Genomic DNA, 25020 nt, shown 5'->3' with positions numbered 1-25020 from the left:
TAGTTGCCAGCAAATGCTGCTGTAATTCAGTGGTGCTACATGAGTAGAAATTTAGGAATTCAGGGACTACAGATGCTCCTGAATATGTGTATAAAATATGTTCACAAGATTCCTAGTTAAGCGTATCATTTAATTAAAATTTTACAGAGCCAGTCAGCAGTGACAAAAGAAGAAAACATTACCAGTTATTCTGATCAAAACAGTAACATAGGCTGCCTTAGGAAAGAAAAGACAGTAAAAAAAGACTGCAGTCTTGTTTGCCTTTCTGGAAGCAGAGGACTGGGAACATCTATTGCCATAGGAACAAAAAGAGCAAGGGGATTTACACTTCTATATGTTTCAGAATAGTCTTAATCATGAGTTAAATTGTCCTGAAAGAGCAGTCCCACAATATTCATTCTCATTCTTCATTAATTGTTTATCTTGCCTAACAGCCTCAAAGCTTATACATAATATCTAGCACATATGCTTAAAAAAGTTACAGCATTTTCAACAATGGTGTTGTCTTTTAACATTTCAGATCACAGTATTTCGCATGGGATCAGAAGGACACCAGGATATTGATTTAGCTATCCTTACAGCATTACTAAAAGGTAATGGAGTTTCACTTCACAGTGCGTCTGTAACAATCCAAATGGATTAACTCTGTGTTTCTACATTGCTGGAACCTGTATTTATTTGCAGTATGTACCATATCGAGAAGGTAAATTTCTACCATGAAATTGAAACATATCTTTTTCTCTAACTGCTTTCTACAAATCTAGATTATTCATTAATGTCTAATAGCTACTGTTATTCCTTCCTCATTCTTTATTCACCACCTGCAATTGCTGACGTGTCAGAAGAAACATAAGTTGTGTCCCTCACAAGTTACTTTAGAAGGCTAGCACTCACAAGCAGCTGGTCTAAGAAATTCTCAGGTTTACATTGACCAATGATTACTGGAAAATACAGGAGGAAGTTATCTCCCTACAACAAAACTGCCATTATTGCAGAATGTTATCTCTAGTCATCCTAGAAAGGCCTGGAAACTTTGGAATTCCTTCCAGCCTCCATAGATAGAGATGAGAACTCACCTTTTGGAGTTTTGCCCTCATTCTTCTCACGTGGCTTTCCAGGCCATTGCATGTTACGTTTATGTTCTTAAAACATTGTCCGACAAAGAATCTTGTGCTGCTAAAATATTTCCAAATCACAGTTCATTGTAGACCCTGGTCAGGCAACTATATGCCATTTAGCTTGGTTCCCTTCATTGTATGATATTATTATGTGGTGCCGATACAGAAAAAGGTAAGATTTTTAAAGCTCTGAAGTACACGCATGTATCTGATTAAGGATTATTCACCTAAGCTAGAGCAGGGAGGACTTGCCCATACATTTCTATGCTATTCCTACAAACAGTATTTCCACACGTTACATGTTATCAGTCACCTTGGTCATCTTGGTCATCGATATTTGCCTGACTTGATGTTGCAGTCTGCTGATGGCAGCAGCATCTTGCTCAAGTCTGTGTAACTACAATTCACACCTACTATTCCCTGTTCATCAGCACTTTCTGATTACAGAGATACTTAAAGAAGATAATATTTGTCAGTTTCCACTGTATATTTTGTTAACATGAGATTTCTGATCACGGGAAAGAAAGTCCATACAACTTTTTAATCAGTTTGTGCAAAGGTGAAATCCCTTGTCTTTAGGCAATTCAGATGTCCTTGTGCATATTATGTCTTTGTACAAAAGTTCTGGCCCAACCTGAAAGAAATCCTGCTTTTCTGTGAGTACACATTTCTGATACAAAATCAAGCTGATAGACAGGTGGAGTTTTCATAGATCAAGGTATCCAAGTTGGCAGTTTTGAGCCGCTTGCATATTGATTTACTGGTAAGCAGATTTGAGGAGCAGACCTGAATTATTTTTAAATTTGTGTTTAAATTCAGGAATTAATCTCTTTCACCCTTCCAGAACCATGTGAAAAGTGTGCAGTGGAAAGCAATGGCATAATGAAACTGGTGTGTGTTTATTTGTTCCTTCCTCACAGCCTGATGAGGATTTTGCAGTTATTGCCAGCCATTATATTCATGACACATACAACTTAAATACTGATCCCACCCCTGGTGTGAGAGATTTGTTCAGGGAATAGGAGAAGGACAAAGACTGGGAAGCACATAATATCATTTCCTGCTTTCTGTGTAAAATATACAGTGAACAAATATTCTCTTTAAATCTGACTCAGGCACACTGCCAAGGCAGGAATTCTCTTGGCCCGGATTTTCCACAAGCCCCAGACTCTGAACTAAATATGTGAGATTATTTCCTTGTTTGTTTTTGTGAGTCACTTGTTTAATCTTGTCAGCAGATATCTCTTTCTTGGAAGTGAACTTCAGTAAGCCAGAGAATGGCATGCAAACTGATTATCAATTTATACTGCATAGATGTCACAACAGCATATGGTTTGTGAATTCCTCCTTTTTATTTATTTATATATTTTTTTTCATTTGGAAAGACATGCAAATGTGGGAAGTAAATTTCTGATTGCATGATTTTGTAGCAAGTGTATTTATTGATACAACTTAACTGCTCGTGCTCTCTTGAGCAGTTGGAACTCAAACAGTAGTAGATTTTATCCTGCTAATTGAGCAGAAAGCGTATGATAGGGAATTTAATGGCAGCATATGGAGAAGTGCTGAAATGTCTGTGTTGTGAAAGGGCATCAAAGATCTCGATTCATGAGACTGTTGCAATGTCTGGAGCACACCTCTTGTGTTTCGGCTGGTGCTTCATAACCCTTCTCATTGCAATAATTAATTTCAGAAAATAGGTGATTTGTGGAATGTAACCTTCTGAGATAAGCCCTGTCAGACTAATGCAGAGCTGATGTCTCCGGATGCCTTGAGCCTGTGAATAAGTCATGATTTATGCTCACTGAGCAGCCATTATAGGGTTTTGGAAGATTGTATGATAGTCTGTCAACCATGAAATCACTGACACGGAAGGATTAACATTACCTAACATTACCTTAGTCCACTATATTTCAGAGTCAGGCCAGATGTCTGGTTACTGCCCCCAAAGCTATTCTTGCTATCAGCTTTGTTACTGCCAATTGATTTACTAAATTTCAGGAAGGTGCTTGCAGCAAAAGCAGCCCTTTCTCCAAAGATGTTGGTATCTGTGAGACAGAAGACAATTTAAGATTTGCCAGGTTGCAGAGCAGAAAGCAAATTTGGTTTGCTATATCCCCTAGTCTACTTCTTTTTTTTAAACGATGATTCAAAGAGGGCACTTATGTGCTTAAATGCTTTGTAGAAGTGAATCTCCAACAGCTGTATCTGCCCGTATGGATGAGTTTTATGTCATTTCAACTTTTGAGATTCCTGACAACTAAGCATCTTAGACTATAGGTAAAGAATTCATCAGAACTTTTACATTCGTCACGGTGAGTCTTGGCTGGTGTATATTGTTCTGTATTTCTTCAGCAATATAGTGTCTTGCAAAGGCATGATACTCATTTTCTGGCCTGGATCCTAGCTCACCTAGGATGCAGATTCAAGTTAATAGACCAAAGTTTATCATCAATACGTACAGCATTTCTGGTCCAAGATATTGGACAGATTATCTTATGTGAATGAAGTTCTCACCAGAATAATCTGTTTTAGATGGCTGCCTAAAACCATCCAAAGTGGTTTCCAAGCCAGAAGGATCCTTGGTTACCGAGACCATAATCTGCAGTCAGTTTAGCTAAGTCAGAAGGTGGAGCTCCCCAGTCATATGTGCAAAATGGTTCAAGTTGGTGGAATCACCATCAGTGCACCTGGGTTTTGGGGTTCACCCATTTGCTTCTTCCACTACTTTCCAGAGATCTTGCTTAAGATCCTGCCAAGGCGCTCCCTTCTTGCAAACAGGCAGGAGGACATCCAAGGATGTTTTGAGAGGTAGCATTGTTTGCTTTGGAAAGAGGGAGAATTTTATTTGCCCTCTATTTTGAAGTTATGCTATTATATCCAATTGAGGTATTTTTACCTTTTTGCCTTTCCCAGAAGCAAATATCTGTTTTTGAATGCCATATGTTACTTGGATAAGAAACTTAGAAAGGTTTGAATGTCACTGACATCACCCATAGGAGCTTTTGACTGCACTATAATATAAAGCAACAAGACGCTGTTCTTAACCAAAAGATGTTCTTGTCCCTTCTTGATCACAAAAAAGTGTTTTACTGTCTTCACTGCCTTTTCTTCTTCTCTTCATTTTTATTAATCTTTTTGCTCTTGCATCACCTGCCTTCTTATCAGAGCTCATTTCTGTAATAAAATGCAAATAATCCATGTACCAAATAGTTCCTTCAAGAATTGCAAAGTAGTTAGCAAAGTGAACTGACTGAAAAGTTACGAGTTAGGAAATTAAAGTGCAGGCTAAAATTCCATGGGGTCTGCTGAACTGATCTTATATTGAGGATTTCAGCAGTTGCCACATAATGCTGTATATTTTCTGTGCTTCTAATTTCAGTCCTCTTTCTGCTGGAACACTTCATGATTTTGAATAGTACTGAGATGAGGACAGAACTGCTTTGAAGTAATGAAAAGCTCTTGTTTGTCCTCTCTCCATGAGGACCATTTGTCAGCATAAAATTTAATGAAAGCAAGAAAAAGGTGGAGGTATTATACCTTTAAGAAAGGAGCCTGTATACTATCACCTAATCTGTGTAAGCCTGTAGGTAGTTAATGTGGAAAGGCCCCTTATTTATTCAGTTGATCAGTTCACTCATGCCAGCTCTCCCCATGACACTGAAACACAAATACTGCTTTATTGTTACAAATCAGTTAATAACATTGAAATCCTTAGTGAAACACTAAAAAAGCACAGCAGGACAGGGAAGTCCCACAGTGTCCATTAAAACTAAGGGGAAAACATGCACTCCATTCCACAAGCAAATGACTGCATAGACTCCTAACTATTTGTGATATGTTACACTTAGAAAGTAGCACTATTGGGTGGGTTTTTTTGTTGTTTTTTTTTACATGAATATCACTTGGGTAAAGGGAAATCTGTCCCAACAGGACTGCAAGGTACAAATTGAGGAGGAATTCCTATGCTTTTACAGGCAGGAATGTATAAAAGAAGTGCACAAATTGCATGTTTATTTAAACTGGTTTGGTCTGTGTGTGTTCAACTTTTCTGTAACTGCTGGATGTTTGTGCATGTATAGACATGTGGGTGCAGGTGTGTGGGTGAATGTATGTGTATTGCAATACCAGGTCAGTATCCCTCCTGGCTTATTCTCTGGCTTCCCAACTGAGATGAAGAGAACTAGTTCATTACACCACAAACATAAATTCTAAAGGAGATTGCGGGGAACTTATTTATGAGACAATCTGAGAGACATTGATTTAGGTGTGAGAATAGGGATTTTATTCCAGGGATAATGGAAGGTTTGGCTTTATTTTAATATGAGATCAGTTGCAGAAGTGGCAGGGACATCTGTGAGACTTCTGATTTAGAGGAATTACCAAGGTGGCATGTTGACTGTGTCTAAAGTATGTCTTGTTTCTTTTGTCTCCTCTCCTCCCCACACTTCCCTCTGTACACACAGGAGCTAACGCATCTGCTCCCGACCAGCTGAGCCTGGCTTTAGCCTGGAACAGAGTAGACATCGCTCGCAGTCAGATCTTTATTTATGGGCAGCAGTGGCCGGTATAGTATATACATGCAGCATCTTCTACTGAAAAAAAACCTTAAACCTTACATACCATTAAATCCATTCTTATGGCAATAGTAGTTTTAAGACAGTTTGAATTATGTTGAATCATGTTCCCAATTGAAGTTCCCAATCACAGCAACAAAATTGCAGACATTTTAGTGTACTCATTCAAGGCAATGGTGACACCTAATAATGCCTTAACACTGAGACCACACCTTTAGGAGAACAGGAAACAACACATTGATGCTATTAAGAAATCATTCTGCCAGCTGAGAAAAACAAGTATCCATTAGCAATCATGTTAAAATATCAGGTTGTAAACTAAAATTTCTGCTCTTCATCCTACGGTCTTTCACTTAAAATTAACGAAGTTGCAGGGGTGTGGTAAGTAAGTTATCACATGGAATGTGAGAACTGGGAGGTGACATTACCACAGGAGAGCTGTGGCCCCTGAGCCAGTAATAATATTGTGCTTAGTGCTGCTCTGCACTGACCTGCCTGCTTTTCAGCTGCCTTATCCTGTGCTCCAGCTACCAGCTGTGGGGACAGGTCCACAACCAGCACTGTCTGCTGGGCCACCATGGATAGAGCTACTCTAGATATGCTATAGAAAGAGGGGATGTTGAACTTTGTAGGTGGCAGTGGAGGTACGTTCTTCAGTGTAATATCTCCCAACTTGAGATTCAGTTTTTACAGTGGTAAAAGTCACCCAGCAAAGCCAGGCAGACCCTGTCTTCACCCTTAAAACCCAGCACATCTTCATTCAGAAGTTTTAGTTGGATCACCGTTTTCATTACTATGATAGTTAATTTGTCATTGTTGTGAAAATCCATACCCTAGTCCCACCTTTACATGAGCATATGCATTTCCTACAAGAAAATAATAACAAGGAAACATCTTCTGTTTAAATGCCCATGCTATGTAGTTTCTAAAGGTTGCTGCCCCAGAAGTCTAGTTTCAAATATCTTTACCTTTTAAGTTATGGAGTGAATGAGACTTTTTCCCTTGCTTTCAAAAGCATGCAACACAACATAGCAGAGATTTAAATGAAATTAAGCTGTCCTTATCTTCACTGCTACATCATAGCAAAAAAAATTTGTATAAATACTGCAAGCTGCAATCATTTTGCAAGGTAGAAGCTGGATGCACACAGTATGTTCTCATCCTTCCATCTCTCCCCAAATTGAAAGAGATGTAAAAGGAGAGGTTATGCATAAGAAGACCTCTTTCATTTAGACCTTCAAAGAAAAGCTATTTGTGAAACTATTTCAATTTCCTGAGTGTCAAAGTTTATCTGAGTTTCAACATCACAAGCTGAGGATAAAGCTAGAATTAATGTGAGTGCTCTTATACATGACAGATATATCCGATATAAAGAACATTTTTGTCAGAAAAGCAAGATATTAGGATGATAATAAGATAAGGAGTAGTGTGGAGGTGTCATCACTAGTCTCATATGTTCCTCTGCCCAACTATGGGTTTCCTAAATCATGCTTATCTTAATGCTCTGACACTCACTTCCAGGATTTTGCCTTGAATCAGAGAAACCACTATAGGCTAAAACTGTGATTATCCCATTCTCAGCATAACAGATAAACCCTCAGAATTCTGTAGGGTTTGCCTGCTTGTGCCAGCATGGCAGGAAAAGCAGGATATGGTGTCTGGTGCCTAGGAACACCCTGAATTAATCGCTTGCTTTGCAGGTGGGCTCTCTTGAGCAAGCGATGCTGGATGCACTGGTGTTGGACAGAGTGGATTTTGTGAAATTACTCATAGAAAATGGAGTAAGCATGCATCGTTTTCTCACCATCTCCCGACTAGAGGAATTGTACAATACGGTAGGGCCAACATAAGGCAAATTTTCTATATATATATTCATTATTCTACCTCCCACTCATATGACAAAGCATCCAACATCTGACGCAGAATACTTTTTTTCATGTGAGAAGTTCACGTTGTCTCTTAGCTTTGTCACTCAACATAATGGAACTCAGTGTCTCTTGCCCACATAATCTGTTGTATGTACTTCATGAACTTGAATTAAAACTCACACAATATTTCTGATTTCTGGTCATTGTAATTACAACAGTGTGGACCTCAGGTTTAGGCAGGCTGCATTGGCTGGAAGACAGTAACTAGCAAGCTGGCAGCTGTATGATTGTGATATGTGACTTCTAAAGATATAAGCCCCTTTGGTTTGAGAAATCTTGCAAATCTTAATCAGACTCAGACACTAGAAAACTGAAGTAAATTTTCTGCAAAAACATTCTGAATTTCTGTGTAAAACATGATTTTGGGAGGGTCAAGTGCCTTTATAGTACAGGACTTCCCTGTGTCTTCATAAGATATTCAAAAAATTATAGTTTTGACTTTTAAAAACCTGTTTCCAAGTTTTATCTCTACCCTTAAGATAAATAAGAAACTGCACAGGTTTAAATTGCTTCTGATATCTCAACTCCAGAACAAATTCTGACATTCAGATCATAACTGCCTAATGAGAGAAATCAAAGAGTTTGAATTGGCACATGGTATTGCAAAATCTCTTCAAGTGTTGTCTAACTCTTGGGATTCTGAGTTTTACCCATGGAAAGGAAGCTGAGGTGTTTTCAAAACATTTTATTTTGCCAGTACTTTTCAAAGCTCTGCCACTATAAGCTGCCACAATGGGCAGTTACCCAGAAACATTTTATATTGATGGTGACCAGAAGTCAGTCTTTCAAAAATATGAGAAGAATTTGTTAAATTTGTGCAAAATAGGGAGGAGTAAGTAACTATGCCAACCTACAGCAAAATCATCCTATCCAATCTTAATTATCTTAAAATTTGTCAGTCAGCTAATGTCTGTGTACTAAAAATAGAAAGCCTTTGAGCTTCCTTGTTAGTGTTCATCCCTGTAGTTCTTACAACAAACTGAGTTTCTGCAAGGAGTAAATGTGAAGAGAGCCTAAATTTCAACATCTTAAATAAGATCTTTAGAATAAATTTGTCTCGTGACTCAAATATGGTCTGTCAAAGCCAAGGAGGCCTTCCACTGGAGTCTCTGAAAATACCAGGAATGGTCAAAAACACAACAGAAATTATTTTTTTCTCCATACAACATTCAATTACAATTGTGTGAATCATTCCTACTCTGGTCTGGGAGCTCACTGAGCCTCCAACGGTGGAAGTGGAGATGCTGAGCAGAGGAAGACCTGCTTGCTGTTCTTCCTTCCACTCCCACACAAAAGCTCAACACATTGAGTCTAATTCTGCTATACAGAACTGTAGTTCTGAGGCAGTCTGGCAGTTCTTGTGGTTTTCTCACAAAGAAGAAGTCAAGTTAAATACTGCTCCTGTAACTGATTTTTCAAATTCAATTAAAAATTGATGGCAGTGTATTTAAAGTGTTCTCAGTTGTATGATTTTTAAACTGCTAAACCAAGGCAGCCTTTTCAGTATTCAGTTTTACATGGCCTTTGGACAGTGCAAAACTATTATGTTCTTCTATGTTTGTTCTTTGCAGAGACATGGACCGTCCAACACTTTATATCATCTGGTCAGGGATGTCAAAAAGGTAAGAGAGTCCAGTAGACGGTAGGTTGGAGAGAATGTTGTGATTGCTTTTTGTAGCTAGATACAATCTCTGTATTGCATGAGCTTCCAGCCAGATCCTTCTCCTCCCCCTGCCATTAAAGAATGTCTTGTTTGTATGTACTGAATATTAACCTTTTGCATACAATGCACAATTAGAAAGTTAGTGGGCTTGCTTTTACTGTGGTTTTAGATGCTTGGATTATAGTGCTTCTGCTAGCAGAATAGTAGGCTCTTATATTCCCTGTGGATTTATGCTGTTATTTGTATTCTTCCATACCTGTGACTATCATCAGTGCTAATTTCCATGTTGTTAATTAACTTCTGAGTCTGTGAAATAGCTATTACCCCTGTGTTGGATCTGAGTTTGTTGAAATTGTTCCTTGTTCTGTGTTGCGTGGTATGATGTAGCCCTCTTCCTGAGAAGAAACGTAGTGAAAGAGATAGAACAAGTCTCCTCTGCTCCCTTATCAAGTTAATTCTGAGCATCTTGAATTGTACAAAGAGCCATTAGAACTGTAGGACAGAAACATAAAAAGGTGGAGTGACAGGGAGACTCCAAATACCTTCAGGTATTTGTTGCACAGGATTAAAAGAGTTACAAGAGCAGCAACAAATGAAAATCTCCCATCCTTTCAGTATTTTAATCAAGTAAGGAGATTGACCCTGCAACTGACCTCATCAGCCCAAATATTCTCTGTGAGCACATGCAGACAGCAGTCTTAACTCATTGCATAACTTGAACCTCAAGCCTGACATGCTTGAGAAGGCAGATTTCTGTATGTGAGAATAGCTGGAGAGAAGACAGAAAAGGGAATGAAGAATTTTTGCAAGAGCACAGATTTTGATTATTTCTTCTATCACTTACAGCTGATCAGAACTAAAAGAAAATAGGGAAGGGGAATGGCAATGCTCACAGTGTCATGTTTCTATTAAGGCTACACAATAATTAGTAGCGACATTTAGGTTCTGATATTTTTATTTTTTGGTGCGTTGTATGGCAGCACTGCTGTTCACTTCTATGTAGTATTTTCAGTGGCATCAGAAGATAAAAAATGTCTACAGAGGAAATAAAAACGGTTCTTATGAGCACAACCCCTTGGCTGGAGTAGAGAAGAGCTAGAGTGCATTTAAACTGGCTGCTTCTGTTAAAGCCCAAGTTAACAGATCTTTTTGTTATTAAGCATGCAATTCTTTACGTGCCCTTACAAGTTTGAAAGAAATGTATCTTCTTCCCTTTAAAAGATCTTTTCAAAACTCCTTTCCACCTCCAGCATCACCCTTCCAAGTCTTTTCTCAAAGATGTAGCAATTTCTATATTGAGTAATTGAATTAAATTAATCTTTATCCAAGTCCATAAGAAATAATTTTTATGGAGTTCTTGTGGGGGAAAAAAAGGTCTGAAAATAGTCCAAGAAGTTCATTACTTTTAGGTGTACAATAATAGACACTGACACTAAATGTATTTACATTATACATTAATGACATTATTTGTCCACTGTGATTGCTAAGTATTAGATGATTGTGATTTCTCCTTAAAAGCATCTTCTTTTTCCCTCTATCCACACTTAAAGTCTCCAGTAACTCCCACTAAATGAAGACAACAAGCTCTCATATTAGAATATAGTTAGGGGCTTTGAAAACAGGCATGCTGAGGCAGCCCTCCAGCACCTTTATTAGAGAACTGCACCTCTGTGGCTGCATTTCTCATTTGTTCTGTGATGAAGAAGAAACTCAGCTCACTAAGAGAAGTGTGTCAGCTCACCAGAGCCCTTAACCTGAGCAGTCAGATCCTTCACCAGGCAGCCAAGATGTAAATCTGTCAGCAAATATGACACCAGTTTAAATGAAGACACCTTCCTGGAAATAACTTCTTGAGAGGCATCACTATTTGGCAGTTAAGGAGCCCACTATGCATGGAAACCACACCATGTCTCTGATGCTAATTTTTTCCTAATATATGTAAATATTGAAACCAAATAACTGATCTGTTAGATTTAATTACAGTATCACAAAACGGAAATACAAGAAATGTAGTGTGCCACATCAAGACAATACATAAAGGTCACGCATACCAAATGCCCATTCCTCTTGCATCCCAATTTTAAAATCTACAGTATGCACAGAAGTGTATGCTATAGAAGTTATTTGCATCTAAGTCACTGTGCATTTTCAAATAGAAAATGGATGCTTACAAATTATGTTTTATTCAAGTATTATTATAGTATTATTCCATGTACCCTTGTATTACCTGGTTATAAAAATTAATGGAAGCTTTTTTGCTTGGAATGACAGCCCCGTCTGCTGGGTTCTGCAAAGAAGTTGCACCACATTGCACAACAGAAGTCACATTCCCACGCCCTGTTTGCTACCACACATACACACACACACACACACACACCACTTTATTTTCTTTGAATTTCCGCATCCAAATTGCTGTGAAAACTGCGAGCCATGGAATTAAATTGCAGAGGCCTGGAGAAAGACTTTTAAAGAGTTTACTTTAATCAAAGGGCTTAAATTTTGAATGTGTCAAGAAAGCAAATTACTTTTTTATGTCTCTGCTTTGTAGAGAACTGAGTACATTTGATCCTCTCAGTTCCATGACTACACATAAGGCAGTACCTGCCCGCATCATTTTTATCGGTACTTTCCTGGGAGGGGCACAGTGTTTAACGTACGGGTCGGCTTTTTTCCTTCACTGTCAGAACCGATGTACCCAGAGAAAAGGGAAGGAAGTGGCGGCGGTGCCTGAAATCCGTTTTGTAAGTGGAGGCTGCCCTCTACAGGTTGCTTAAAAAATAAATAAATAAATAAATAAATAAATAAAATTAAAAATAAATTTTAAAATTTTTTTAAAATCTTGACTAAATTGTGTTTAAAAAAAAGCAGATTTTTTTTCTCTCATACAAAAATTGCACATAATAAACATATCTCGTTCTTCTTGTTCTCACTGTGGGCTGATGCATATTTTTCATAGTCCTTTATTTTGAACTGCCTTTGATTGTATGCAGTTTAAGAGAACTGACGGGTGTTACACAGAATTTTGAAAGTTCCTCAGAATGCAAAATTGGAGATTTTATCCCCCAGGAAAAGAATAATGTATAAGCACTTAAAAAAGTTTGTCTCAGCATTAGAAAGTTAAGATATTATTAACTGCAATCACACCCCTAAAACAACCTTCTCCTCTTCTTCCTGACCACTCCAGCTGCTCTAGAATTAGCCCATCCACATTTTTGCTGTTCATGGAAGTGTTCTGACCCACCTGAGTTTTGTTTACAGGCAGCTCACCACTAATGGGGTCACTCAGAGATTTTGCTGATGTATCAAACAATTTGGCACATGCACAGACCCTTCCTTGTATTCCTGCTGTGATTTTAGGAGATATTTATTGTAAGGTGTTTCAGGTACATCTTCCATTGGTGTCTAGGAAGGAGGTTTAGGCACATCTTCCATTAAAGTTACTGTATTGAAAAAAACTGTATTTTCATCCCTTTAAGAAATCTTAGAAATCTTAACAACTGTATTCAGAGTCACGTGTTATAGCACATGATGCAAACTGAGGCTCATTGTGCTTTCTTGATTTCCCAAGTTTTCAGTAATATATCTGGGGTATTGTTGTTAGTGGTGGTGGTGGTTTTGGTTTTTTTTAATTAATAACATCAAAACATTCAGTTTTAATGTTCTACAGCTGAAGAACTACAATTCTGTCATGGTTACTCCTCCTTCTGCCAGTGCCTTTTTCTGATGAAATACCTTAAACATTCTGGAAACTGGAGAACATTTTAGAAAACAAACAAACAGGGTCTAATTTTTAGATTTATCTTGTATTTTCATAGAGCTGTTTAGAATACAAATGACTGTGTTCAAACAAGCTAATTTCATATGCTAACCATAGTTCTCTTTGTCCCATCACACTGGCCAAGATTAGGAAGAGGGGAGAAGATCCGCCAAGGGACAACATTGTAATGTAGTTAGTAGCTCACCTTTTGCCACTAGATTTGCTTGATCTTCCATCCCTTTGAATTCCTGCCCACTGCCAGTGCCAGTGCACCATGGTGCTGCTTCCCCTTTCCATCCTCAGCATGCTGCCAGAGCCTTGCAGTGACTGAAATAAGCTTTCCTCTTCCTGGCTGGAGTAGGTGAGGAAGGAGAATCTTTGCATCCATTCCATCTCTTCTGCAGAGCCACGTACCATCTGCTTTCCATTAGTGCCTCTCTACTCTGAATCTAATAAGCAAATCTGCAGAGAAGCCAGGCAGGCACGCAGATATTTCCAACAAGACAGGGCTGTCATAAAATCGTTCTATGTGAATTATTAACCTTCTTCTGATGATCACATAAAAACAGCTACAGGCTAACAGTAATCTGCACTGTATATCATTACAGATAATGTGATTATTTTTTAAAAGTGGACGGAATTTTTTTTAGCCAAAAATTACAATTTTGTAGTCCTTCTGCAATGTTGACTGTACAATTTAGTTAATTTTTTTTTACTAGAGTTATTTTCTCATCTTTCCAAAGCTGTCACTTGCGATTCACAGAAGGATAACTTACCTCTCTTTCCACCTTAAATTTGTAGCCACTTTTCTTGCACAGTGACATATAGGACAGGGTTGAGTCCTTAATGAGATCTGCAGATCTGGGTGACCTATTCACAGTCTTCTAAGTTGTGGCTTCTTTGCTGAGGGGGAACTGCTTGCTGAACTATGAACTGTTGTCCAAGTAACTTGGCAGTGACTTAGAGAAGAAGGGAAATTTTACCTGTAGGCAGTCCCTTCCCATTAGCTCTTTCCTGAAACTGGATCAGTTTCCCTTGCAGAATTTCCACAAGGAAACAGAAGAGCAGGCAGGATCTTGTTCTGCCACCAGAGAGCCCCAGGAGCACTTCTCCTCCCAGGTGTCTTGTCAGACCTACTGTTACTGGAGAACAGAATTGTCCACTTGATTCAGAAGCAGACTCGGGCCAATATGCAGGAAGAGACAATCTGTTATTGAGGTATTTTTCAGAGCTTAGCAAGCCACGCACATATGACAACTTGTACAATGATTACATGCAAGGGAATTCACAGAGTAAGGGCGATAAGACATAGATATGTTTACAATTTCTTTTCCGTTTGAAAATAGAGGTGTGTGCCAAAGTCATTGGATATTCATATTCTGTTTAACAGAAAGGAACAGAAACTGAAGAGTAAGCAGATAAACATATTCTGCAGGATCCTGCTAACGACCCCTGCTGCAATTACAACTCTCCTTTATGGGACAAAACTCCCTGGCAAAGCTGAAAATTAGGTAGCAGTGATACTGTACATGGAGGAGTTTTCAGTAAAATATCCTGGGAGTTCAAGGAGAGCTCATCTAGGAAAATTGCTAGGCATATATTTTTCTTCTCAACCCAAACCCCAAGGAATTAACTAGAGATGTTTTGCTTTCTGCAGTTTTCATACTTACTTTTGTATATACAGATACTGTCCGTGTAATAACTGTGAAATTTAAGCAAAGATATTAGTTTATTTGTGCATAATTCCCAGAAGAAATGTGTAATTCCTCAAGAGTAGATAACAAGTCTCTTCTCCTCCATCTTTTCTTTCTTGGAATATGGAGGATGGGAAGATCACATGCAGGAGATGCTTTCTTGTGAACAATCAATATCACATGATGTCACTTCACAGTGGCTCAGCAGTGCAGAGGAGGCAATGCAAGGAGATGCCAGCAGAGATGAGAGATGCCAGGACAAGAGATGTGGAGTACAGATGGTGCAGCAGAGGTGCTGTCTGACAAGACTAGAGCTCAGCAACTGTGCCTGACCTTTCCAGTGCGCTGATCCTCATGCTTTTTGTTCTGCAGTCGTGTTCCTTGTTTCCCCAGCTGAAGAATGAGTACTGTGTACTGACGCTATCTTCTGTTACTACAAGTTCTTCACCTTCTTATTTAACTTATGTCTTCTTTCCAAGCGAGAATATCCAGGTTTCGGTTGGATCTATTTTAAGGTGAATTAATTAACCAGCATAATAATACATTCCCGTTTTTAACTATTTTAATTTATTTTATTCTAACATCATTATAAAGTGTATTTAACGATGCCAATAATAATCATCTCTTCCTCCCCCACAACCCTTCTTATTTTTGTTACAGGGAAATTTACCTCCTGATTATCGAATAAGCCTGATTGATATTGGTTTGGTGATAGAGTACCTGATGGGAGGAGCATATCGCTGCAATTACACCCGAAAGCGATTCAGAACACTGTACCACAATTTATTTGGGCCCAAGAGGGTAAGGAGCAATTTTTTTGTCACTTGTATGATTGCACCCATTGGCAGCAGTTGCAGTAGTTTCTTGGATGGTTCCAGGCTTAGGAGGAAATCCACATGCATGCACTATTCTATCTACAGAATGATTTCCACTACTTCTACTTACTTATTTCACTGCAATGCACTACAGTCAATTGGATTTTTTAGCAAGTTTAACAAAACAAAACAAAACAAAACAAAAAAAAAAAAAGGAAAAAAAATGGGTTGGGGTGTTCTGCTTCCCTGATGAGACCAGGGTATAAAGCACATTCCTCTGGCTTTGTCCAAATGCTGCATTGGAAAGACTGAGAGTCTTTTGGTTCAATAGGACTATAACAGAATTAGACTTGAGAAAATTCGTGTTTTGGGAGATGCATGTACTATCTCAGAACTCATCCTTTAGTCTGTGCCCTGAAGGTATGAGGGCAAAGAAACACATAACTCAAAACAGGATTTACTGGCTGTATGTGGCATCAGCCAAGTCAGTGAGTTCATGTCAAAAATACCATTCTGCATTTTTGGAGTTTTCTTGTTTAATATATTTCAGTACTGTGAATCCAAAGTAAATTTGTTATCTTTCTAAAGCATCAAAGGTACTTGTTGTCATCCATTATGCCACTGACCCAATTCAACTTGAAGCAAAGTGTGATTAACTGTGGCCAGTAAGATTTGCAGTTCTTAGCCTATTTTTGCTTCACATTTTCATTTCATGCTTCAGTTCAGATCTTAGCAACACACACTACTAAATACCGTCCTAAGACACTATAAAGAGCAACAGCTCTGTGGAATGCTTGCAGCCAAACACATGAGAAGAGAGTTGTTCGTTTTTGCCTCACGTTGTCATACTTCACTATTGAGAGGAATGACAGTAATTGTAGCTGCTGGGAGAGACTTCCATATTTCATTGGGATAATCATTTCAGTAGAGACTTCACAGACACTGGCACAAAACATAGAGCAGCTTCATAACAGTCAGTGAAGGTGTGAAAAGAAAATGGCCAAAATAGTAAAGCACTCCAGAGAAATTCACTCATGACAGTGACTCTTAGCAGTAATTCCCATCTTCTTTCTCCTAGAACAGCCCCCATGCAAATGGAATTCACATTAGAATCCAAATGTGTGTTTTCTGTTGTTCATTATGGTGAAATAGAGTAAAATTCAAGTTAGAGTTAAACACATATATGTTGTTATTTACTTTATTTATATATGTGGAGTATATCAATATTTCATTATAGTGAGAGAATTTCATCCCATATTATACATTGTATGCTATATACTCTATATTTTATCTTATACATTATGTGTTACACATGCAAGTATATATATATACACATACGGTTGTGATTTTTCTTCACCCTTCTGGGAGAAATAACATTTTTTTAACTTTTTCGTACAGCCAAAAGCCCTGAAACTGTTGGGAATGGAGGTAGGTGATCTGTGATAAATTTTAATGTATTTTCTTTCTTTGACAAATCTAAATTAAATCAAGATAATTTTTAGGTACACTGTAATGAAGGCACCCATAGCTGTTTTCAGGTGGTGCAGGAGATTTGTACCGCACTGGTTTTTCATCCAGATAACTTGATTATGCAAGGCTCAGATTTAGAAATATTTCTTAAAAGAATTCTATCAGGTAGACGTAAGAAAAGAAGGCTCTGCCCCCTCTGTGAATCAATTTTTTTCTGGTAAAGATTAAACGAATTGTTACAGTCTATCAGCCTGTGCCACATTTCAGTCAGATCACTAGGTAGCTTAAAAAGGATTCCACTGCTGTTGGATGAGACAGAAATCTTTACATGGGCCAAGTTTTCATCAGTTTTGTTGGCAGCTCTAGCTACCTGATAGTTCAAAGATTGTGGTATTTTCTTGTTTGTTTGTTTTGTTCTATGACTTTCATTTTGCTGTCTGCAGGCGTGGCATGGAACAGGTCAGCTTGTCTGATAAAACTGTCTAAAATCACAGAGTCATAGAATGGCTTCAGCTGGAAGGGACCTTAAAGATCACCCAGTTCCAACCCCCTGCCATGGGCAGGGCTGCCACCCACCAGCTCAGGCTGCCCGGGGCCCCATCCAGTCTGGCCTTGAGTGGCTCCAGCGATGGGGCAGCCACAGCTTCCCTGGGCAGTCCATGCCAGCGCCTCACCACCTCTGAGTAAAGACTTTCCTCCTAAATGATAACCAAATCTTCCCCCTTTCTTAGTTTAAAATTATTCTCCCTTGTCCTTTTGCTTTTGGACAGTGTTAAAAATCTCTCCCTTCCTGCTTAAAATGTCCCTTCAGGTACTGGAAGGCCACAGCTAGTGCTCACCAACATCTTATCTTCTCCAAGTTAAACAAGCCCAATTCTCTCATTTGTTATTTCTTTTCATAAGAGGGGTGCTCCAGCTCTCTGATCATTTTAGTTGCCCTCCTCTGGACCTTGTTAAACAGTCCCACATCCTCCCATTGTTGGGGGCCCCAGGCCTGGACACAGTGCTCCAGACAGAACCTCACAAGGGCAAAACAGAAGGGGACAATGACCCCCTTTCACCCTCCTGGACCCCCTTCTTTTGATGTAGCTTACGATGCAGTGGGCCTGCAAGTGCACACTACTGGCTCATATCAAGCTTTTCATCCACCAGAACCCCTGAGTCCTTCACACAGCTGCTCTTGGGGAGTTCTGCAAGCCTGTAGATAGACATATCTGGGATTGCCCCGACCAAAGTACAACACTCTAGACTTCCAAACCTTTTAGAACCTCATTAGGTTCATATAAACCCACTTCTCAAGCCTGTCAGTGTTCCTCTGGATTGCATCCCTTCCTTCTGCTGTATCAACTGCACCACTCTGCTTGGTGTCATCAGCAAATTTGCTGAGGGTACACTCAATCCAGCTGTCTAAGTCACTGGTAAAGATGCTGAGGACTTCAGTCCCACTTGTGTCCAGCCTTCATCTAGTCACAGAGCCACAACTCTCTGTCTACAACCACCCAGCAAATTCTTTATCCACAGAATGGTCCAATTTGGCTAAAATATGATAGAAACAAAATCATAAAGTCTAGTTATAAAAGCAACATAGAACTGAAGAAAGAATGGGTAAACGTAGTCGAAATACAAAATGGGAGTGTTGAAAGTTGGTTCTGACTCTACTGAGAAAGTAAAGTGAGAAAATATTAGGAATAAGCAGGATGTTTTAAGTAGATGAGAACATCCCTTGGATATGCATTGCCCATAGGAGGAACAAGGTGGATGCATTATAATGTAGTAATTGAAGTAAATGCTTAACTTTATTTTAATAGTGGCTATTTCAAAATGTATCTGGGCATTGTTCAATGGTGCTTTATGTTCTCAGGAAGTAAGGGCAGTTCAGAGTCCAAAGTATAGGTATAGGTTTATTGGCTTCTTCATTACTGTGCATGAACCCATACTTATAGCCATTGTTTGATGGTGTTAAATTTTTTATCCAGAGAAAAATAACAAAGGGATTGCATTGCAGGTAATGTATTTGACCTCTCTTGCACTGACTCCAAAATATTGTGTGCATAGATTGAATTCATTGCTCTGCAATTCTCACAGGATGATGTCCCTTTACGACGAGGGAGGAAAACAACTAAGAAAAGAGAAGAAGAAGTTGATATTGATTTGGATGACCCTGAGATAAATCATTTTCCCTTTCCATTCCACGAGCTGATGGTGTGGGCAGTGCTTATGAAGCGCCAGAAGATGGCCCTCTTCTTTTGGCAGCATGGAGAGGAGGCTATGGCTAAAGCACTGGTGGCCTGCAAACTCTGCAAAGCCATGGCCCATGAAGCATCAGAAAATGACATGGTGGATGACATATCCCAAGAGCTGAACCATAATTCGAGGTAGATTTTCTTCCATATGCACTTTCTTAGGTGAAGTAAAAAATAAATAGAGAGGCTGTTGATCTTGCCTTTCACTTTTAAATGACAAGGGAAGTGCAGCCTCTTCAGGGAAAGTCTAATTGATTTTCAAACAACCTGTCTGCAAAAGATGCAGTGTTGCTAGCAGTATGACTTCCTAAGTGATTGTACTGCATGTGTTCTGTCTGGGCCCTCACTAGGCATTCTGTTCATCTCAAACAGAAGAACTGCTGAAATTGTTTTGATCATATGCAGAGAGAAGTTGTGATTAACCAACAGCTCATACTTAGGTGATCAAGCTGACTACTAAATTTCAAAGCAATCCTCTCTGATATTGGAAGTCTGAGACATTGAAAATGGTGAGAATTCAGAAAAGGGTGTTGGTCACTACTCTTTCCAAGAGGCTCGATCATAACATCATGAGCAAACAGCAGAGATGCTGTCTCTAGGCTGCAGATAACCAATAGATTTCAACCAACAAATGTCAGGGAAGTGGGCAGGCAGGTGGGAGCAGACAGCTGGTAGGTGTGGGTGCTCAGCACAGCTAAGCTGGGCCACTTATATATATCCCTACCATTAATGTGTGTGCAGTCAACATCATGATTTGCACAATGGTGATGCACCCCTTGCAGAAGCTGTCATTTACTCAGTGGTGATTTCTGCAGCAGATCACATGAGCTAACAGGAATGATCGGATGTCCCTCTTTTTCAGGGACTTTGGCCAATTGGCAGTGGAGCTGTTGGACCAGTCATACAAACAGGATGAGCAATTGGCAATGAAACTGCTGACCTACGAGCTGAAGAACTGGAGCAATGCCACATGCCTGCAGCTTGCAGTGGCCGCCAAGCACAGAGACTTCATTGCTCACACTTGCAGCCAAATGCTGCTCACAGACATGTGGATGGGTCGTCTCCGGATGCGCAAAAATTCTGGCCTAAAGGTCAGCACTGTTTTAAAATTGAATTAACAGCCAGAGGAGTTCTAATAGATGATGACGGGGCTTGCAGAACATCAGTAATAACTGTCTCAATGAACATTACTTTGGAATGCTTATTCACAGTGACATTAAACAGAATATATTCTTCCCGTGTTCATCATTTCAGCAGGCAGCTTGTCACTAAACCAAGCTCAAAGTTCATTATTTAGGTTTTTATTATCTTTCTCAGTGCCCCTTCCCAAGTCAGAGTTACCAGAAAGAGAACAGAGCCAGGTTAGTACGCTGCAGAGTTAGGCAAGCTTCTGAAACATAAATAAAGAAGAAGAATGTGAAAGTGAATTAACTGCTAGTGAAAGGTGCTGATCCAGCAGCCCTCCCCAGAAGAGGCCAGAGCAAGCAGCACAAATGTTCTTGCAGTCCCCAGCTGCTCTGCCTGATGACTGACCCAGAGGGACTACCCGAGGGGATCTGGAGGATAATCCAATTTCTAAAGCTGCTTAAGCTTTATTTCCACCCACAAAACTGCTAACAGAGCAAGGTGGGTTCTGTGAAGTGAATTTCTGTCCAGAAGAAGCCTGAACTGGCCTCTTTCACCTTCACCATCCTGCTGTGCTCAACAGTCACCACAAAGCCAGGAATTGCCTCCTCTTCCCTCTGATAGAGAAAAGCTTTCAGGGAAAGGCTTCTCTCTCCCACGTGATTTGTGTTTGAGAAGTGGTAATAGCTCAGTCAGTTTGTTCAGCAGTGGTGAGAGTGCTGTTAAGTGCATGCATCATTATCATTCTGGGTCTAATCCAGTAACAGTGATGAATGGGCGTGACTAGTAGGATTTCTCCCTGCCCTCCCACTGGAGCTGTGCTTAAATGTCATTCTGCTTACAGACAGAAAACATATTCATGTTTGGAGGCATCCTTGCTATTTTCCTGAGAGGTCCTGTACCCTCATTGGGTTCTGTTGCTCTGGCCCATGTTCAGCTTCATAAATAGTCCACCTGGGCAGGTAGGATCCCAGCAGGACCTCATTTCCCACAGCATGCTTTCATGTTTACAGCTCTTAAGCCATAAAACAGACCTTCCTCTCACAGTGAATAACCAAAGCTAACAGATGCTTCTTTTCGGCTTCTCGTAACAGGAGGGCCTCAAAAGGATCTTTTACTCAATTCACAGACTGTATTTTATTTCACTAGAGCTCATTAGCAGAGCCTGTTTAAAGGTAAAGCAAGCTACATGAACAAGAAGCAGCACGGCAAGGAGATTAATTTACAAGCATGAATCACAGACTATTTCCCACAAACAATTTTCTCATATCGAAACTGGCAAAAGGCAAGAGCCTTGTTTCCTAAGAGTCCCACCAAGAGGTGCAGCACCATCAGGAAGGGGAGAGGCTCTTTGTATCCTTTCAGATTCAAATCCTCTCCAGATCAAGCAGCCCCCAGGGAGCTGGCTCTGCTATGAGCCTCCTTGGCAAAGAGCTGGGTGCAGGAGCAGCATGGGTAGGCCATCACTCAGCTTGTCCACAGCACGACATGGCCTCCGTGCATCTAACTGCAGTGCAGTCAGCGAGTGTTACTGGTGAGGAACATGTGCAGTCACCACCAATGACCTGCTGACAAGCTGATGTCTGGTTTCACTGTCAGTTAGGGAGAGACATATGAAGGAATTTCTTTTCCTAAGATAACAGCACAAGCAGAAATAGTTGTGCTTGTGAGTACAGACTGTCCACTTCTTGTTACAATATTTCTTCAGTTTTTCTACAGAGTTAATGCCAAGAGTTGTTCATTGCATATATCCATACAAGAGAAATGCAGTGTTTTCTGCATTCCCTCTGCATAAGAGAGACAAGGCAGAAAAGAAGGAGCTGACGTTAGCGTAAGCATAATGTGGGCTGCCTGGCTAGTGAAGCCAAATCTAAGGGGACTGCATAACTGAGTACAACAGCATTTGCTATCACTGGCTGTGCCTCATCTCCTCAGATCCACACATTCATGCCTTCACTACCTGCATACATTAAACATGGATGTGTTAACCCTCTCTGTAGAAATGAAGAATGCTTGCATGTCATTTACAGTGACATTCCCTTTTACATAAAATGCAGAAATCTGCAATTCTGAAGTCTGAACACATCCATGGTTCCATATGTAATTTACCCTACAAAGTATTTTGCAAATGCATCCTGATATGTAATACGCATATGATGAGAAAGCAGACATTCGGGAGAGGCAGTTAGCCATAGCACTCCTATCAGTGTTAATAGAAGTTACACGCTTTGTTTCACTACAGAGATCTGAAAACATTACCCCAAGTGACAAATACTCTATTGCCATAGAAACTCACATTCACTAGTGTATTCCTCTTCTCAGATGTCCTGAGGGAGCTGTTCCATTTGACACTAAGTAACCATCATGATTGTAATCTGTTTATTGTGATGATTACTGTTGTCATTATTATTATTGCTTTAGGTAATTCTAGGAATTCTACTTCCTCCTTCAATCCTCAGCTTGGAGTTCAAGAACAAAGATGATATGCCTTACATGTCTCAGGCCAATGAGATCCATCTTCAGGAGAAGGAGCCAGAGGAACCAGAAAAGCCAGTGAAAGAAAAAGAGGAGGAAGACATGGAACTCACAGTAAGAGCTGACAACAAATCGCCAGACTTACTGCCCTCAGATTGCTATTCTGTGGGTGCTGCTGGTCATTTAATGCATTTGGCAGGTGATAGATGGCTGCTCCTAACTCTTCTGTCTCTTTGGTGCAAATCAAACATCGTTGTGTCCTAATGTTGCAGCAGGACACAGTGATGTTGAAGCATCACTTTTATAATGTGATGTCTTCATATTTTCATTCAGTGCTGCGCTATCTGAAATAAATTCAAGAGATTTCAGCACTCAACCATGATAAACGAAGTGGGCCTCTCTAGTATTAACGATGCACACTGTTTATTTTTCAGATGGAAATGCCTAGAATCGTGTGGAAACTAGAAATTTGCTTAGGTCATGAAGATATTTTCCAAAATTCTTTATGAATTTGTAGTCAATGCCTCTTACACTAAAACATGCAGTTTTTAATGAACTGAAGACACTGGCAAGTAGCTAGACAGCTCAGTACTTGGTAAGAGTTTCTGTAGCTCAGAAAAAACCTTGAAAGGAAAGTTAGATTAATAATTTACAAGACAAAGAGAACCAGACAGCTAAAGCTCTGAGCATTGTACAAGTATCGGGAGTTAAAATTATCATGAGTGGAAACTATACAGCTACCAGAAGTTATCAGACCTGCCTCAGCTTAGTTTGGTTTGGTTTACTGTAATTTCGACTCTGCTGCCTTTTGACAGGCTTTAAACTAGTCTTTTGAGATCAGGATGAAGTAGTAGGATGAAGAAGTAAAAGGGATTTTCCTAAAAAAAAAAAAAAAAAAAAAAAAAAAAAGGGCTATTTCCCACAGGCAAACAGCCGGAGCTGCCCCCAGGAGCCCGTCTGCAGGCAGGCAGAAGGACCTGCCTACAAGACCCAGTACACATGCAAGCTGAAGGAGCAGCCCACAAGACCCACCTACAGGACCCGTTTGCAGGCAAGAACTTGGCTGTTGGGAAGGACCAGAAGCCGGAATAGCCACAATGGGCTGTTCTGTTCTGCACTCATTAGCTATTACTGCGATTTACTACTCCTGGCTTCTGATCCACTCATGAAGTGCCTATTCAAATCAAATAAGCACTTCATAAACTGCCTTTTTTCTTGGCTCTAGGGAGAGATTTGGGGAGGAATTCATTTCCGTCTCTCTACAGTTAAACCAGCTCCTGGTTTCTTGTCTTCAGTGCTGTCTTCCTTTTTTACCTTCTGAATCCTGCTACAAGGAAGTGATGAACCAAACTATGTATTCTTTACCAGATTAATCTTAGATTTTCCCTCCCTTCCCCTTTCAGTGTGCTGGCAGTCCTATTGCTCTTTCCTATCCTTGACTCTGCCCTTCTACTCCTTCAAATTTGTTGCATTGTTCTCGTTTCAGAGAGACTCACCTTTTTCTGTAAATGAAAGGAATATTCGCATGAAGTTCACAATGAAAAGATGCAAGATCTTTGGAACACTTCTTAGCTATGTTTTTTTTCCCCATCTAATCTGTAGGGTAGACTTCTTCAGATAGGTTTTGATATAGTACCAGCTATGCCTTCCCTTGGTGAGGAGGGATATATAAATAATCGGAAACATTTGCATTTCTCTCTGTTGCTGGATACTTAGTTCTCTTCAGGCACTATGTCAGGATAAGTTTTCCTACTGGCATGTTTTAAATATTTTAAAAAAAAAAAAAAAAAAGTAAAACTTGAGTTGTCCTGACTTTAATCAAATTGCCTGACCAACTGACCTGCCATATTAAAAAGGACATCTTAAAGGCCATTTGGGAAACGCCTTTGGGAAGGTCCACTTTAGCCACGCTAATAATACTCAGCCCATTAAGATTATCTGTAACACTCGCTCCAAAGCATTTGTAAAATAATCTATTTTAATAACTGATGTTTTGGTTTGATGACTAACCTTAATTTTGACCGGCTGCATTCAAAATAAAGTGCACGTTTTTCTCCATGTTTTTTTCTTTTCAGGACTAATAATTAGATTCTTAAAGGGATTATTAAAGTTTTATTTGTTTGCTCCATTTGGACTGTATTTGTGCAGTGTAGAT

General features: G+C 39.7%; 1 protein-coding gene and 1 long non-coding RNA gene across 15 annotated transcripts in view; one reads left to right on the top strand and one right to left on the bottom strand.

Moving 5' to 3' along the window:
* TRPM3 (transient receptor potential cation channel subfamily M member 3) overlaps positions 1–25020 on the top strand; it is a 401802-nt gene that overhangs the window by 332398 nt on the left and 44384 nt on the right. For 4 of the 13 annotated variants that reach the window (XM_032441175.1, XM_015849133.2, XM_032441170.1 and 1 more), the window contains exons 9-19: positions 521–593; positions 5585–5685; positions 7396–7530; positions 9195–9245; positions 15217–15252; positions 15398–15538; positions 16951–16980; positions 19108–19397; positions 20128–20356; positions 22812–22979; positions 23791–23916. In XM_032441175.1, coding sequence (XP_032297066.1) covers positions 521–593; positions 5585–5685; positions 7396–7530; positions 9195–9245; positions 15217–15252; positions 15398–15538; positions 16951–16980; positions 19108–19397; positions 20128–20356; positions 22812–22979; positions 23791–23916 — 1380 coding nt within the window. The remainder of the gene's footprint in view (positions 1–520; positions 594–5584; positions 5686–7395; positions 7531–9194; positions 9246–15216; positions 15253–15397; positions 15539–16950; positions 16981–19107; positions 19398–20127; positions 20357–22811; positions 22980–23790; positions 23917–25020) is intronic. The other 9 variants (XM_032441172.1, XM_015849135.2, XM_032441174.1 and 6 more) reach the window with 6 other exon arrangements.
* LOC107306205 lies at positions 11669–13976 on the bottom strand. Of its 2 annotated transcripts, none has more exons than XR_001552040.2 (3): positions 13820–13976; positions 13249–13505; positions 11669–12055 (listed from the first exon to the last, which is right to left on the bottom strand). It is a non-coding gene; the product is annotated as an uncharacterized LOC107306205 (long non-coding RNA). The 2 variants fall into 2 exon arrangements; XR_001552039.2 differs by having other exon boundaries at positions 13249–13395.

The sequence above is a fragment of the Coturnix japonica genome, chromosome Z, assembly GCF_001577835.2.
Source record: "Coturnix japonica isolate 7356 chromosome Z, Coturnix japonica 2.1, whole genome shotgun sequence".
NCBI lineage: Eukaryota > Metazoa > Chordata > Aves > Galliformes > Phasianidae > Coturnix > Coturnix japonica.
The sequence above is the reverse complement of the archived record's forward strand: the minus strand, read 5'-3'. Positions and strand labels throughout refer to the sequence as shown.